At 39.8% G+C, this 16,042-nt stretch overlaps 2 protein-coding genes and 1 non-coding gene across 4 annotated transcripts; 2 read left to right on the top strand and 1 right to left on the bottom strand.

Moving 5' to 3' along the window:
* Positions 1–428: 428 nt before the first annotated feature.
* Positions 429–511, top strand: trnal-cag (transfer RNA leucine (anticodon CAG)). The gene has a single exon. It is a non-coding gene; the product is annotated as a tRNA-Leu (tRNA).
* Positions 512–1,539: 1,028 nt separating this feature from the next.
* On the top strand, positions 1,540–7,172 carry pllp (plasmolipin). The gene is made up of 4 exons (XM_010747677.3): positions 1,540–1,974; positions 5,659–5,832; positions 6,200–6,340; positions 6,996–7,172. The coding sequence occupies exons 1-4, from the start codon at positions 1,813–1,815 to the stop codon at positions 7,101–7,103; spliced, it is 585 nt and encodes a 194-aa protein (XP_010745979.2). The 5' UTR covers positions 1,540–1,812; the 3' UTR covers positions 7,104–7,172.
* Positions 7,173–9,223: 2,051 nt separating this feature from the next.
* On the bottom strand, positions 9,224–13,018 carry arl2bp (ADP-ribosylation factor-like 2 binding protein). Of its 2 annotated transcripts, none has more exons than XM_019264936.2 (7): positions 12,886–13,018; positions 12,481–12,550; positions 12,279–12,340; positions 10,831–10,937; positions 10,598–10,683; positions 10,346–10,442; positions 9,224–10,198 (listed from the first exon to the last, which is right to left on the bottom strand). In XM_019264936.2, exons 1-7 carry the CDS (start codon positions 12,902–12,904, stop codon positions 10,115–10,117), a joined length of 525 nt encoding a protein of 174 aa, XP_019120481.2. In that variant the 5' UTR covers positions 12,905–13,018; the 3' UTR covers positions 9,224–10,114. The 2 variants fall into 2 exon arrangements, with proteins under 2 accessions (XP_019120481.2, XP_019120480.2); XM_019264935.2 differs by having other exon boundaries at positions 12,481–12,553; positions 12,886–13,017.
* Positions 13,019–16,042: the final 3,024 nt, after the last annotated feature.

Below are 16,042 nucleotides of genomic sequence, written 5' to 3'. Positions count from 1 at the left end.
AAGGACAATAGAGAAGACAGCTAGCGACACAGTGGAAATTTCTTCTTGACTAACAATAAAACACATAAAAAATGTATGGTCCACTCCATAAAAACGTGGCGAAATTATTCTGGGGCACACAATATCTAACCAAGTGCAGCCAGCTGAACTTTTAACATTGTTTTGTCCATGGACATTCACAGGCCTTTGCTATTAGGCATCGTGCAGGTATACTTTATGACAGCAGGTGGCGTGGTTGTCCCGTTTAGCTGGATTTAACCCGAACCATTTTAACTATGTTACAGTGCTCCTCATAATGTGTGTAATATGTAACAAAGTCTAGCGGACGAAGTGAGGTTTGAAGTCGTGTGAGAACCGAAAAAAACAGCGACGCCGTCAGCATGATTTTGAAAAAAGAGAAAAGTGTATTTTGGTTTCTTCGTTGTGACGTCAGGATGGCCGAGCGGTCTAAGGCGCTGCGTTCAGGTCGCAGTCTCCCCTGGAGGCGTGGGTTCGAATCCCACTTCTGACAGACAAGTTTTTTTTTCTTCTCTCGTTTCTGTTACGAGACGCTTAAAAAACTTATATTGTTTAAAGTAGCAGAGTCGTAGGATAGGCGTGCTGTTACAACAGTAGCATAAGATTAAAATCTTATTGATAGATCTTATTGTGAAAACACATTTCCTGCTACGCAATCCCTGTTTATTTCACTAAACAAATGCTGCCGCACGTAAATAAAAATATCTATGCTGTGTTGCATTTTTTCTCCACAGTTGTTTGATCTTGTGTTTACGTGTTTCATGCAAGCAACATGCTCAGTGGCTGCGCAGTCAACATGGAAGTGCCAAAAACTGCACCACATATACGATGTTGCAATCTCTTCCAAACATATCACTGTGCAAATTAAACCACAATTAACCCTATGAATAAAAATAGGGATGTGTCTGAAAACAAAATTATTTCAACTTTATGGGCAACAATGTATATTTATACAGTCTATGTCCATGTCTGCTACACATAATGATTACAATACAACAACTTCACTGTCCACCGTGATGGAAATTTGATTTGGACAAGCCTCAGCTTGTCTAAGACTAAATAAAATTTAACAGTTAATAGGTACCTCCATTAATAAATAATCAATCCATCAATAAGAGAATGAAATATGTCATATTTATTCATATGAAATATGAATAAATATGACATTATCATTACAGTACTTTTATATTGTCCTATAATTATATTGTTATTATTACGTTAGTATAATGTTTAGTATACATTTTTTGTGATGTGTTTTTGTTTGTATGTTGTATGTATATATTTATGATGTATATTAAGATTAATACAAGTGGCTGTTTGAATATTTTTTTATTACACTCAGACTTTTGTTTGGAGCCCTTAGTTAACATTAGCACACAGATAGATTGCTCACTTGCTTTTGAGTTAATCATGGAGAAGAACACAGTGTGTGTCTCACACATGGGATCCCTCTTTCCAGTTTTCATGTTAATGAGTCACTCAGGTGAGAGAGAGAGAGAGAGAGAGAGAGAGAGAGAGAGAGAGAGAGACTCGCCCCCCTACCATTAGACACCTGTCAGTGTGCAGGTGGAGAGAGTGACTGTTGGATATCTGAACCTGGAGATTTCACTGGAGAGGGCTCCTCTGTAACTCTTTGGGACTATTTCTATTTTATTTTTTTCAACCATCCAACCTTTATATCTGTGTGTGTGTGTGTTTTAGACATTTATTCTGAGACTGAATCTTCATCCTTGAGGAGTTTATTGTTGCTGTGGCTGCTTCTGAAACACACATCTTCACATAAGCGGTGTGATCATGGCAGACTTCCCGTCCAAGGTCGCCACAGAGACCAGCACACCTCACTCCCGGGGCTCTCAGATGGGGGGCAGCCTCCGAGGGCTGGCTGCTAATGTCACCAGTGGGATGAACATGTCCTTTATCCGAAGCATACCGGCCTTCGTTATGATTGGAGAAATAGTATGTAACAGACTCTGAGCTGTAACTTTTTTTCATTACAAACTTACTATCTGTTCTGTTCTAGGCCAAACATCTGTTCTGCCTTTTTCTATTCTAGGAGAAGTGGAATCATGTCAAAATAAACCACAGTGACCATGTTCATCATAATGAAGGGCCACTCAGTACAACAGTATTGATTTGTTTTAGACAAGAAAGGAGCTCTATGCTGCAAAGGAATAAGACATATCAGGCTCTGGGTGTAAAGACAATACTTCGTAGATTCAATGCATTGTTGGTTTTGGTCTTTCATGATCTTTGTTCACAGTAAAGGCAAAATCTATAAAAAATCAACAGACCTATCCTTTAACTCCTTGTTAGTAGTGATAGTCTATTATTTATCACATATTGCTCTGATTTAATAGCCTCAACAAGAATCTACACACTGCCTGTTGTGGCAGTACCAATATGTTGTAGGTAAGTGTGGGTAATATACAAGTCTGCTAATATATTCATCGCTGAGGATGAGTGAAAGCTTCAGTTTATGCACTATAAATGCCACTGACTCTATAAACAAAAAACATGACAGTCACCGGTCAAAGCCACTGCTGTTTTGCTTGGCAGTGAGCACCAGCTTAGTTACATAGTCATGCCAAGTCCAGAGCTGAAAGCTGAAAATGATGAATGAAGGATTTGTGTTGTTATGTACATTTGTGAGATTGTTGATTGTGAGAAACAGCAAGACGGGTTTGTTATGGTGGCTCTAATATTTGCTTGTAAGGTTAAATGAAGTGTAACTGGGTGGCTTACATGCACTATGCATGCACTACTATCAGTCCACACAGAGGACATGTGACTGGCTGAATGACTGACAGGTGCAGGAGAGCTTTGACAGAGAAACAATGTTCATTCTGTATATGATCTGACTGTTAAACATTTGTAAACTCTTTATGCGTTATGAGTTGCAAACTTTATTGGCTCGTAGTAGGGACAGGTAGTAGTCAGCAGTAATGTAAGTTTGTGGCCTTGAGGTAAGAATGAAGCAAATGTTTAGCCAGTTCTAATAAAATGTATTGAGTTATGTTTTAACATTTCCCTTGCAAAGTACAAATGACATCTGTTTTTAGCACAAATAGTCAGGAAAATCAACAGCAACCTTAGCTTATAATGAATATTTCTAGTAGTGTGTGTTTGTGTGTACCATGGACAGTATAACAAATGGACGTCTCATAATATAATTCATATAATTTGAACTGGTGAGTTCTATAAAAATTCACCCTCTGTGCAGTTGTCATGAATGGGGAAATTAGCTATAGAGACCAGGCTGTAAACATGTTTATTTCTGCTGTGAAGTTGCACATTTTCTGAACATTAAATCTAAATGCCCAGACCTTCGATACCCATACTACACAGCTTCTGTTAGTGTAGCATTAGACTACAAGTGTCACACGGTTGTTACTTAGCTAATGTAAGTCACCTTATTGTTACTTGTTGCATTGACAGATGGGATTAATAAATGGGTAAAGCGAGTCATCTAGTCTACTAATCAGATGATCAGTGGTTCAATCCTCCTCCAGTCTGCATGTCGAAGTGTCCTTGAGCAAGATACTGAATCCCAAAGTTAGCTCCTAAAACTGATGAGCAGTTGGCACCTTGCATGGCAGCCAAAGCCATCAGTGTATGAATGCGTGTGTGTGAATGGTATATGAGATATGTAGTGTAAAAGTGCTTTGAGTGGTCAAAAGACTAGAAAGGTGCTATATAAGTACAATCCATTTACCATTTAATTGTCTTATTTAAATGGATAGACGTGTTAGGACAAAATAAATGTGACACTTTGCTTCCAAGCGAAACCTTACCCAGAATAAGTGAGAGGACAGTTTCAGATGGTCGTCTCAGCTGGTTTGGCTTTCACTCAAACCATGGGCAGATTTCACTGAAAACAGATAAATATTTAAGGCACCATTTTTATAATTACACAGTTTAGTAAAGGAAACCCAATATCAACTGAGAAATGGGCAGCAGCCATCTGCTTCCCTTCCATGAAGTATTCATGTGTATGATGTAACTGAATCCAATGATGAAGTCGGGTTTTTTTCTGTTGTAAGTGAATTTCTTGCCAGCTAGTAGCAACAAAACCAGTGACGGTGAAGACAAACAAAGAGGTTGAGAACTTTTTTGTCAAGAACAAAAAAAAAAACAGTCTAACTACAGTTGAACTACTTTTGAATCTCAGTGAAAGTTGTTGCCTGATCTTCAGAAAGAGATTTGCAGTGGCCTACACAGTGGTGTGTGTCTATGTGTGTGTGTGTGTATCCTTTGCCATACCCGCATGTGAGACGTAGTTGTAAATAGTGAGATGTTTCCTAGAAGGATAATTGATCTGAAAACTTGTTGACCTCAATGCTAAATGTCGCCTTATGTAACCAAGAATTTCACTGAACCTCCATTAAGGAAGGAACATTTTTATGATTCTGCAGGGAGCCTTTTTCTTATTGTTTCTTAATCGTCATGGCACAGCCATTAGATAAAGCCCCACATGTATTTCAGGTGCACATAAAAGGTGTTCAAATGGTCACATTGTTACAAAGAGTGATTTAAAGAACCAATAATCAGTGTTGCAAAGAACTTTAAAAAGTAAAAAGAAAAATCATATTAAACATAAAAAGTCCTTCAAAGCACCGTAAGAGCTGCAATTGTGACTTAAAAACTCTTGTTTGCATTCAGTTCCCCAAGAAAGCTTAAACGGTAAGAAAAGGTTCTTCAGAACTTTTATTACAGTGTATGTATGTAATGTGTGTGACTACATAAATTTCCATTTCCTTCCTTATAAGTGATCAACAACAATACAAAAAGTGTAAAAAGAGCAAAAAGTACCACAATAGTAATTTGAAATAATTTGAAAGAACATTTTCTTTCCACATCCCTGCGTTCATTCATCTACTGTAAGTGCAGCTGGCTTCCAGCTCCTTATGCAATATTAACAAATAACATGTTCCTTGCGTACTGTATTATAAAACTCATCTAAATAATAATATATAAATACTTGAACTTGTTGATAACACAGAACACATTCTCCACACAGATATGATGTTTATTTCACATTGCGTCTTCATCCCGTGACTGTATATGTTCATAATTAACATCCAGTGATGATAAAGTAATCAAAGCAGGAATACAGACATGTGCCAGTAATGCTGTAGTAGTGTAACAATGCAGTAGTGCACTGGCAGCAAAGTGATTAAACATATTAAACGGTTATGGCTCATAGTAACATTTTTACAGTTTAAGTCACAACGTGAAGGTTATCTTCTGTTCCCCTAGTTCACAAACAGAGATCCTTGTTAAAATAGGTGCTTTGTAAAGGTCAGTGTCAGAGCGTGTACTGTGCATGTGTGTGTATCAGGTGTGTAAAACGTGAAACCTGATCTCTACGTACATAGTAGACCGTCCTCTCGTGTCCTTTCTCGTGGGAAGGAAGCAGAGACAGAGACAAAGAGGGTCCTTGTGTGATTCTTGTCTGTTTTAAACAGGCTATATGGTTATTTTCTCAGAAACAAGTCAAAACAAACAAGACTCTCAGTGAGAATGCAGTGTGGATGCTGGTAATGATGTCTGATGATGCCAGACAGCGTAGACTGTGAATTCAGAGCTCCTTTTTTTAGTTAACCTGTCTTATTTTCTCTCTCTCTCTCTCTCTCTCTCTAGGTTATGGGGATGATCCATTTTTCGTTGATAGCCAGCGTCCAGTTCACTTTGGTGCCAGCATATGGCTGGGTGATGTTTGTGGCCATCACTCTGTGGCTCCTCACCATCATCCTCTTCTTTATGACCTTGTGCAACGTCCAGCAGAAAGTCACTGCTGTCCCCTGGCCCATGGCGGTAAGGAGGGAAGAGGGAAGGGAAAGAAAGAAAAGTGAAATTAAACTTGTCTCTATCTCAAGTATTTCTTTATAATACTAATATTATTTTAAAATGACTAAATAAGACTTTAAGCCAGCGGAAGAACAGAGACATAAATCAATAAAACCAACCAATCAATCAAATCTAAACTGCTCTAATTTTCACTGGCTTTTGGGATTAGTATTAGTTGTATTGTGGTGCAGGAACAAAAATGAAGCAGAAGGGTTTAGATTGTCACTATCAAGGAGGATTTGAGGTTTGGGTCAAATGAAAGGTAGCTGACAAAATATGACAGAAAGAAAGGCAGGAGGCGAAATTGTGACTAATGTTTCTCCTCTTTTGCTAGGTGATGGTGTTTCATGTGGCAGCCACGGTCCTCTCTTTAACCGCCTTAGTGACCAACATAGTGACTATATCTGTAGGGGACAACATCAACTTGGACGGCTGGGCTCTAGTACTGTTCTACAGACACATGTCAGCCGCCACTGTAAGACCACAAACACTCAAATACAAAGTTGTTTTCCCTCTCCTCTCCTCTCCTCTCCTCCTCTCCTCTCCTCTCCTCTCCTCTCCTCTCACCTGACTTGATGTGTTTCTGATTGCATGTTGACGTTTATGTTTATTAACGCCATGGCAGATACATACTGTACACTTGAAACCCGAAGATGCGAGACAGGCCTATCATGTGACTGGGAGTGTTCATAAGTCCAATTGCCTTTGCAGCACAGCTGCCACTCGCTCCTCCTCCTCTCTGCTGTTTAATTAAGAGCTACTTAAGTGAAAAACAACACACAAAAAGAAAGAGAGAGAGAGAGAGGTGGATGTTGAGTAGCAGATTGAAAGATGATGTGTTTTGTAGACTCTTCAGCAGACTAAAGTCCATGCTGGTTTACAGTTACGGTAGTATATAGCACATCACATGATTTCTCACATGTCTGTATCCTACCGCAAACTCTTATCAGTTGCATTTTACTGCCTCCTCACCAGTTCTGATACAGCAGCAGTTTTGATACACTTCATGTCTGATAAAGTACCTGTACTCTTTATAGATTTGAATACAATGAGACATTTGCTCAGCTTCCTAAAGTCATTGTCTCTCTGTGTCTCTGGCCTCCTCTCTGTCTGTCTGTCCGTCTGTCTAGTTTTTCAGTGGTACTGTGTTTGGGCTGTACTGGAGTAGTGCTGGTTATTCCTATAAGGACTGGAGAGGAGATGGAGGAAACGCTGCCACCAACACAGTACCGACCTAGGACTTAAACCTGTGATGCTGATCAGGAAAAGACTCCTCGTGTGTTTTGTTTTTGTTTGTTTTTTACCCTCACAATCAGTAGTCGAGTTGTAAAATGAAACCAGGGGGGATGGTGAAATTTTTCATTTATGTGACATATTTTCCAGCAGGGGGGTCCGGCGGGTCCTCCCCCAGAAAATTTTGTATTTCTTAGATGCAATTTCCTGCATTCTAGTCAATTTTAGGGTGACTTGCTAGACATGGCAAATCCTAAATCCCATCTGATTCATAGCTTGCAGTCTCAGTTGCAAGGCCTGCACAAGACAATACTATTTATCGGAAAGAAACAATAACCACTTAACTATGGACATCATGTCATTCACATCTTTTTTAAACATATTTGTAAAAACATTTTAAATATCTTTATTTGTGAATGTGCTCAAATATTTTTTAAACACAACTTTGTGTATGTTTTTAACATCTTTGTGTGTTTTTAAACAAATTTAAATACATTTAAACACATTTTTGTTAAAAAACATCTTCACTTAAAAAAACACAATTTAAGGAGGAGGAAAGAAGACTTCGAGTTTTAAGACGACGCGATGTTTGAAACAAGCGGTATTAAAGAATATGAAGCAGCAGGTAGCAGCTAGCGGTGCTGCTAAGGCCAACACAGAGTGTGGATGATTGACACCTGTCACCTGTCGACCAATCAGAGTCAGGAGAATCGATTAGTACCGCCCACGTTCACCTTTGACCCACCAATGACGATCCAGAATGAAGTAAACCCAAAGGTAGTATATCGCAGCATGAGGTCACAGTTCACTGTCAAAGCCTCTTTGTCCTTATGTAAACAACCAGGAGCTTCATGACTGATTCAAACTAAAGCAGAGACATAGCAGGAGACATTAGCAGGAGACATTAGCAGGGGACATTAGCAGGAGACATTAGCAGGGGACATTAGCAGCGTTTCTTCGCGCTGGACATACTGTGTCGTTTTGTGGATTTTTGTTGCTACTCTTTGAGGGCTAGCTCGCCGAGTTTTCATCGCACAGTGATGAGACACATATCTTTGTAAGATATATTTTTATTTTTTCCCCCGCCGCGCCTCCCCTGAAGTCCTCTGGCGCCCCCCCAAGGGAGGCGCGCCTCACACTCTGAAAACCGCTGACATAAGAAGGGATGACCATTTTAGAAGAGGGATGATTTTGACCATTTTTCCCCACAGGGGGGATGCCATCCCCCCCCATCCCCCCTCAACTCGAGTACTGCTCACAATACTCTTGAACTTGAATAGTTTAGATGACTCAACTGTCAACACAGTGTCACTAGACTATTACTACTGACTGTGGTAACCCAAATCCTGACCTTAGCTTAACCCTAGTATTAACAATAGATGAAACCCAATTCAGATAGACAATATCTACACAGTACTTTTCAGTCAAACTCATAAACTTTTACCTTTAATTGTAAAAATAAATTCTATATCAGCACATAAAATGTGCATCAGGCCACAAAAGACCTCAAGAATAACTTCCTAATAACGTCTTTCAGATAGTACATTTAATAACACTATTGTAAATCCACAAATAATGCCAACAGTGCCTGAAACTCCTGGTAATACCTTGGGCGTATTACCATGGCATAGCCTAGCTACAAACATCTCCAGCTTATATTTAGCATACACCATCTCGCCAAGAGTAAGATATCTTGATTCCATCAAGGTGGAACATTATCATTGAACGTTTGATTAGTATATCTTATTTACAGTGTAGTTGTTATTGCACTGGTTAGACTGGTGAGTACTGTCCTGCTGCAATGCTGGACTCTTGCGTCAGCTTTCAGTGATGCTGCTCTAATAAACATGGCAGTGCGGAAGGTGTGTAGTATCTGCGTCCTGCGGAAATCCATTTTGATTTCTGAATATCAAACTCTAATCACACTAATTCCATATGAGCCAAGCCAAAGCACCGATGATAAACATGGAAATTGACTGTTTTAATCAAACGATTTATAGGATTAATGACTTCTTTAATGATTCAGATATTGTTCAACTAAAGACTCAGAGAGACAAATTTGTAACATTTACTCTGATTTATATAATAAAGTGCTTAACTACTGTTGTATGTGTCTCTTTTTGTACCAAGAATTTGATTTGCTATAATGAAATCCTGAGGTCAAGTGTTCAAACAAAGCGCTTGTTGATATCATTGTACGGCTTTTACTCGTTTATTTGAAAATACCTTTTCACTAACAGTATTTCAGTGACATAAATATACTTTTACATTTACAGCTGTCATGTTAGAACAAGTAGAAAACACGTCGACATTGTACTGAAAACTAAACTGTAGATCTTATTTCTAAACGCAGACACACGCATACACACACACACGCACACGTGTGCACACACACACACACAGTCACTTTATACATTAAAAATCACTTTCACAGGCACAAGTTTTCAAACTGACCAAATAATTTAAAACTTCATAAAACATATATTCTATATAGTTCTGCTATACTCTTCTCTTATGAAAAAAAAACAAAACAAAGAGGGCTAGGGGATTTGTTAATGCATTTTCCATAAGGACCCGAAAAACACAAATACAAATCTAATACCTGCACCAGAATTTTGGGTTTCAACACCCCAACCATGCCGAACTAATAAATGTATGAATAATGTCTGAATACAAGGATTATTGTAAAATCAGGATTAGGTGTATCATCTGAAAATTTCAGTTAAACAAGCCTTATGTGCAGTGGTTGGGGAGTAGAAATAAAAAACTTCCATCTTCACACTTTAACTAGAAACACGCAAACACACGCAGCATCCCACCCACCACATGAAACACAGAGGAATGCATATATGGATATGCTGTTAGGGGCCATTTGTGCACAGACTGTAGAATTTTAGTGTTTCCATCGGAGTACAAAACACCTGACAACGACTTTCTGAAGGCCCATGAACAAAACTTTCCATAAACATATGAAGGAGGAGGCAATACAAAGTGTTAGACGCAGTATGTGAGCGTGTCACTGCGATCCAGTGGTCTGTTTGGAGACCAGAGATGTAACCACCAGTCCTTGACTCAGGTCCAGACCTCGGCCTTCCTTCTCCTAGAAACACACAGATTCATATAGTAAATATTAAATGAAATATTAAAGCAAAGCAGTACACACAGTATTCCAAACCACTTGACACTTACAGTAATAAAGAGACCAGTTCATGTCATGATGAATATAAACAATTCTCAGACAACTCACCGTTCTGTATTCCAGAAACATTTCCTTGAAGGCCATGAAGTCAGTAAAGGTCAGCAGCATGTCAAAGATGTCACCTGGCACCTCGTCTTTGTGCTGCCTGCAGATGAAAGAGAGATGTACAGTGTGTTCAGTCTCATCCCAATTTGAATGGACTTTTGTGCCACCTAGAGGTCCGCTGCAAAATCATTTTTTGTTAGGAGCAACAGGTGCATCAGATGAAAACAGCGTCAGGGGAGATATGTCACATCTTACATGAGCAGGTCTATGAAAATGTTCATGCTGAATCCAGGGATCTTCTCCATCAGCTGCTGCTCCAGGTGTTTCTCCAGCAGGTCAACCTACACAACAACAACATCGTCTTTAGTTCACCTCCCCGACTATTACAGATGGTCAGTCAAAAAGTCAAAAGTCATGATTGACAATCTGTCATGTTCCTTGAAGGGAGATGTGTGAGTTAGACCACAGCGAAATGCTCAGCGACTCACATATTCATTGAAGATGGGCGTGTAGCTGAGCTTGTTCTCGTCAGAGTCGTCAAACTCCAGGTAGTGTTTCTCCATGAAGCTCTGCTGAAGCTGCTGGAAGTCCTCCTCTGAAAGAAAAGTAACACACATGTAGAACATCACATACCTTCACCATTAAGTGACGAAACACTGAAGATTTCCACGTCTTCAGCTATCTCAGCTGCTTAGAAAACCTTCATATTAAATAGGGAAATGTTTCATAATGTCATGCACATAGTAATATCTATAAGTATTTTCCCTAAAAATCTACATGTCTTGGACTTATGTTAAAGATATTTCTCCTTCAGAACAATAAAGGACAAAAATAAAGGCAATGTTAGAAGTACGTTAAGAATCTAAATGCCATATTTTTACATATAACAAGCATCAGAAGCCACTTTACGTTTCTCACATTCAGCGACTCGACCCATTTCTGTGGACAAAGACAACCTTCTTACTAGGGGTGGGCGATATATCGAATATACTCGATATATCGCGGCTTGTTCTACGTGAGATGTATGAAATGACTATATCGCGACCATCGAGTACTTGTCACGTAAATGTTTTAAGCCGTCTGCATTTAATTCTCGGAGTTTTGCCTGTGTCACTCCTGGTGCTGCTCACAGCACGCAGCACACTGCCCCGCCCACCCAGAAAAATCCCCTGCGCGCATGCGTACTTTTTGTATCAGGTGAGGAGAGAAGTGAAGAGCCCGAGCGAGTTAATTGAAGATGGAGACGGACGACTTGGTTCCGAAGAAAAACAACTGCGGTCACGCCAGCCGTCTCTCGTTTTCGCGTGGTCACGTCAGCTGCTCCAATATTTTCAAGTGCGCCCTTATTGCCGACTTTATGTCAAATACTTTGAGAAAACTGGGAAAGTCAGCGCTAGCTTACTGCAGCGTGTGGACACTTCCGGTTTTCAAAATAAGACGTGGGTGTTAAATTTATTAAAGGTTTATTTATAAAATATGAAGAATGGTTAAAATTTGATTTAAAAAAGTGTGTCTCATAAGCCAAGTATGATCCTGCACTGCTTCAGTGCTCATATGTACATTATGAAATATATTAAAAATTCATAAAAAATATGACAAGTGTTAAAATGCTATAAAAAGAGGTGTGTCTCATACAGCAAGTGTAAATCTACTGTTCTACATTGATTCTGAGCAATTACAATGCTATCAAGGTAATAATGACATTATTATTTATTAGAAATAAACAATACAAAACAACAACAACAAAAATATCGAGATATATATCGTGTATCGCGATATAGCTTAAAAATATCGAGATATTGGTTACAGGCCATATCGTGCAGCCCTACATCTTACTGTCTTACAGGCTCGCTTGAAAACTCGTCTTTCCTAAACAGTATGAATGAAACTGTTTTTTTAAGAAAAGACTGACAGAGTACTATAAAAAAAATCCTACCCATGATGATGTCCTCTATGCAGCCGATGACTGCATCGAAAGCAGAGTCTGCAGCTGAGGAACTGGAGGCAGAAGAAAGTGTCAACACTCAGACATCTCAAAGACTTGAAGTGGATCTTGAATTACAGTTTGCTTTTGAAGACCTGTGACTCAGACTTGAATCTTGAATCTCTGACACTTTAAGCAGTTCAGGTCAACCCACCTGGAAATAGCAAAGTTTTCTTCGTCCATGTCGACCATGTCCACGATGTTGCCTGCACAGCTCCGGATATCTGCTGACACAAGATGAGGAGGAGGAGGAGGAGGAGGCAGCGTGTCGGTACTCGTGTTCTGGATAAATCAGCCTTTACACAAAACAGCTACTGCTAACTTGAACATGTGAAAATCCCACAGAGCTGCCTGTCAGGCCTGAGATCACTGATCATACAGCAGCATGGCGTTAGTTAGCTGAGAGGCTAAGTTAGGGTTAGCTCACGGCAGCTAAACACATGTATACCGTCCATACGAACAGTTTGTTAGCTGTGCTTCATATTTTCCACATTCATTTTATTAATGTCCCGTCCATTACGCTGCGTGGCTGTTGGTTAAACCCCTCTGCGTTACTTACTTCGCTCCTGGATGTCCATGTTGTTGAAACAAGTCGTTAACGTGGATGGTAAATAGCGAACGTAATGTTGTTGCCAAGGAAACGACGTCCGTGCACCCTATGCGTCTCATCCGGGGCGGACAACATAATCTGTGTACGTTGGTTCCTACCTGGAAACATTGGGATTCAGCCCAAGGACCCCTTGAACTCCTTTTTTTCCTGGGTCTTCCAATGTTGTTTCCATTGATTGATTATTTCCTTCCATATTAAACTTTTTACTTCTGCTTTCGATAATTTTACTTTAACTTTACTTAGCAGTTTTATCAGCTTTTTCGTTCCCTTGTATCCCTAAGTGAGCTGGTACCCTCCCCTGCCGTGTTAATCTGGATGTTTTTAACAGTATTTCATATAATATTTCATGGTGTGTTTTCGCTTTCCTGTTTTTAATGCTCAAGAGTGCTGAAACTGAATCACTACATATGACTGTCTTCCTCTCCACCCTGTCCTCCACCCATTTTATTGCCAGTAATATTGCACATAGCTCCACCGCATATACACTTAAATGATCTGATTTTTTTTTTGATATTGTGATATGATGGCTGGGAACCACCACTGCTGCTACCTGTTGCTCCTCCATCTGTGTATATATAAACATATTCCCCATACTTTCCATTTACGTAGTTATAAACTTCCTGTACTAGGTCAGCTGTTTTATTTCTTCTCTTGATAGCCCATATTTCTTGATCTACGCTTGCTTCTTGTATCATCCATTCTGGTAATATCATCCACAGAGCTGTTGCGCTAAATTCTATTTTCTGTATTTTAAGTTGTTCTGTTATTTCCTCACTGACCCACCCAAAGCTTGAGTTTGTTCTTTCCCTTTTTCCCAACACATCTCCAAAACTCTCTTTGTTGGATGGTCTTCATTGTGTCCCTTTAGATTTGTCCAGTAATTGGCTCTAAGCTGTTTTCTGTTATGACATTTCTCCTGCTTCAACCTGAAGGGAGCATACTGGAGCAGTTTTCATTGCTCCTAGGCAAGTTCTTAGTGCTTAAATAACCTCTCTATCTGCGAGAGGGCTGATTAAGCTGCTGATCCGTACCCCACACTACCATACTCTATTCTAGATCTAATTAATGCTACATATATTTTAATGGCATAAAATTAGCTCCCCAATCTAACCTTATGCATTGGTCACTATTGTCTAGATCTAAAACCAACTCCTTCCTAGTATTTACATATACAGTGGGGCAAAAAAGTATGTAGTCAGCCACCAATTGTGCAAATTCTCCTACTTAAAAAGATGACAGAGGCCTGTAATTTTCATCATAGGTACACTTAAACTATGAGAAACAGAATGGGGGGAAAGAATCCAGGAAATCACATTATAGGATTTTTTATGAATTAATTGGTAAATTCCTCTATTATTTGGTCACCTACAAACAAGCAAGATTTCTGGCTCTCACAGACCTGTAACTTCTTCTTTAAGAGGCTCCTTTGTCCTCCACTCATTACCTGTATTAATGGCACCCGTTTGAACTAGTTATCAGTATAAAAGACACCTGTCCACAACCTCAAACAGTCTCACTCCAAACTTCACTATGGCCAAGACCAAAGAGCTGTCAAAGGACACCAGAAACAAAATTGTAGCCCTGCACCAGGCTGGGAAGACTGAATCTGCAATAGGTAAGCAGCTTGGTGTGAAGAAATCAACTGTGGGAGCAATTATTAGAAAATGGAAGACATACAAAACCACTGATAATCTCCCTCGATCTGGGGCTCCACACAAGATCTCACCCAGTGGGGTCAAAATGATCACAAGAACGATGAGCAAAAATCCCAGAACAACACGGGGCGACCTAGTGGATGACCTGCAGAGAGCTGGGACCAAAGTAACAAAGGCTACCATCAGTAACACACCACGCCGCCAGGAACTCAAATCCTGCAGTGCCAGACGTGTCCCCCTGCTTAAGCCAGTACATGTCCAGGCCCGTCTGAAGTTTGGTTGAGAGCATTTGGATGATCCAGAAGAGGATTGGGAGACTGTCAGATGAAACCAAAGTAGAACTTTTTGGTAAAAACTCAACCCGTTGTGTTTGGAGGAGAAAGAATGCAAAGTTGCATCCAAAGAACACCATACCTGTGAGGCATGGGGGTGGAAACTTTATGCTTTGGGGCTGTTTTTCTGCAAAGGGACCAGGACGACTGATCCGTGTAAAGAATGAATGGGGCCATGTATCGTGAGATTTTGAGTGAAAACCTCTTTCCATCAGCAAGGGCACTGACGATGAAACGTGGCTGGGTCTTCCAGCATGACAATGATCCCAAACACACCGCATGGGCAACAAAGGAGTGGCTTCAAAGAAGCATTTCAAGGTCCTGGAGTGGCCTAGCCAGTCTCCAGATGTCAACCCCCATAGAAAATCTTCCCCATAGTTTATTATGAGCATTAAAATCTCCACACCACACTTTGTTCCAATTGCCCTTGCCTTCCACTTCTTCCAATTTCACAATGTCCAACTGTCTGCATGGGTTATAAAAATGTATTATTGCCAGTTTCCTCTTTCCTATCCATACTCCTATTACAATACCCTCCATCTCAATTCCAAAATCAATAACCCTGTAGGGAAAGGTAACACATCCACCTCCTGTCCCTTCTTCCCTGTCCCTTCTGATTGCCATGTATCCTTTAATAATGAAATCTAAGTTTGGTTTTAACCAGGATTCCTGGATGCACAATATGTCTGTTTTTTCCTGCTGACTATAGATGAATTGTTTAAACTCCTGACCATTAGCAATTAGGCTTCTTGCATTCCACTAAAGGATTATAATTATTATTATTATTACCCAATACATGATGTTTCTTGACTGGCCTGAACACTCAACTAATCTCTTACCTCTTCCAATCTTATCCCCCTCATATCCAGATGATGTACTGCTGCTTTACTATAATCTGTATTCTTTCTGTTTTACATTTAACATCTGCGGTCGCATTTATGACCCCTGCTATGAATGTCACCAATCTCTTTTTCTCCTCCAACATTTTTTTTTTCAATTTCTTGTACAATACTCGTCAGAACTTGTTTCTCTTTATTCTATTGCTTGCCACTGAAATTCCCGTCCTGCTCTCTTGGCAGCTTCAGCATGAGATACTTTTATCTGTTGCACCGTTATTTC

Source organism: Larimichthys crocea, chromosome XXI (assembly GCF_000972845.2).
Source record: "Larimichthys crocea isolate SSNF chromosome XXI, L_crocea_2.0, whole genome shotgun sequence".
NCBI lineage: Eukaryota > Metazoa > Chordata > Actinopteri > Sciaenidae > Larimichthys > Larimichthys crocea.
Note: the sequence above shows the minus strand (reverse complement) of the source record. Positions and strands in the feature narration are given on the sequence as shown.

Coding starts and splice junctions, on each gene's coding strand:
- arl2bp (XM_019264935.2), bottom strand. Junction 10,684..10,830: donor CGCCCATCTTCAATGAATAT/GTGAGTCGCTGA, acceptor GTTGTTGTGTAG/GTTGACCTGCTGGAGAAACA. Junction 10,199..10,345: donor TGTTTCTGGAATACAGAACG/GTGAGTTGTCTG, acceptor GTGTGTTTCTAG/GAGAAGGAAGGCCGAGGTCT.
- pllp (XM_010747677.3), top strand. CDS start 1,813: ATGGCAGACTTCCCGTCCAAGGTCGCCACAGAGACCAGCACACCTCAC. Junction 5,833..6,199: donor CTGTCCCCTGGCCCATGGCG/GTAAGGAGGGAA, acceptor CTCTTTTGCTAG/GTGATGGTGTTTCATGTGGC. Junction 6,341..6,995: donor GACACATGTCAGCCGCCACT/GTAAGACCACAA, acceptor CCGTCTGTCTAG/TTTTTCAGTGGTACTGTGTT.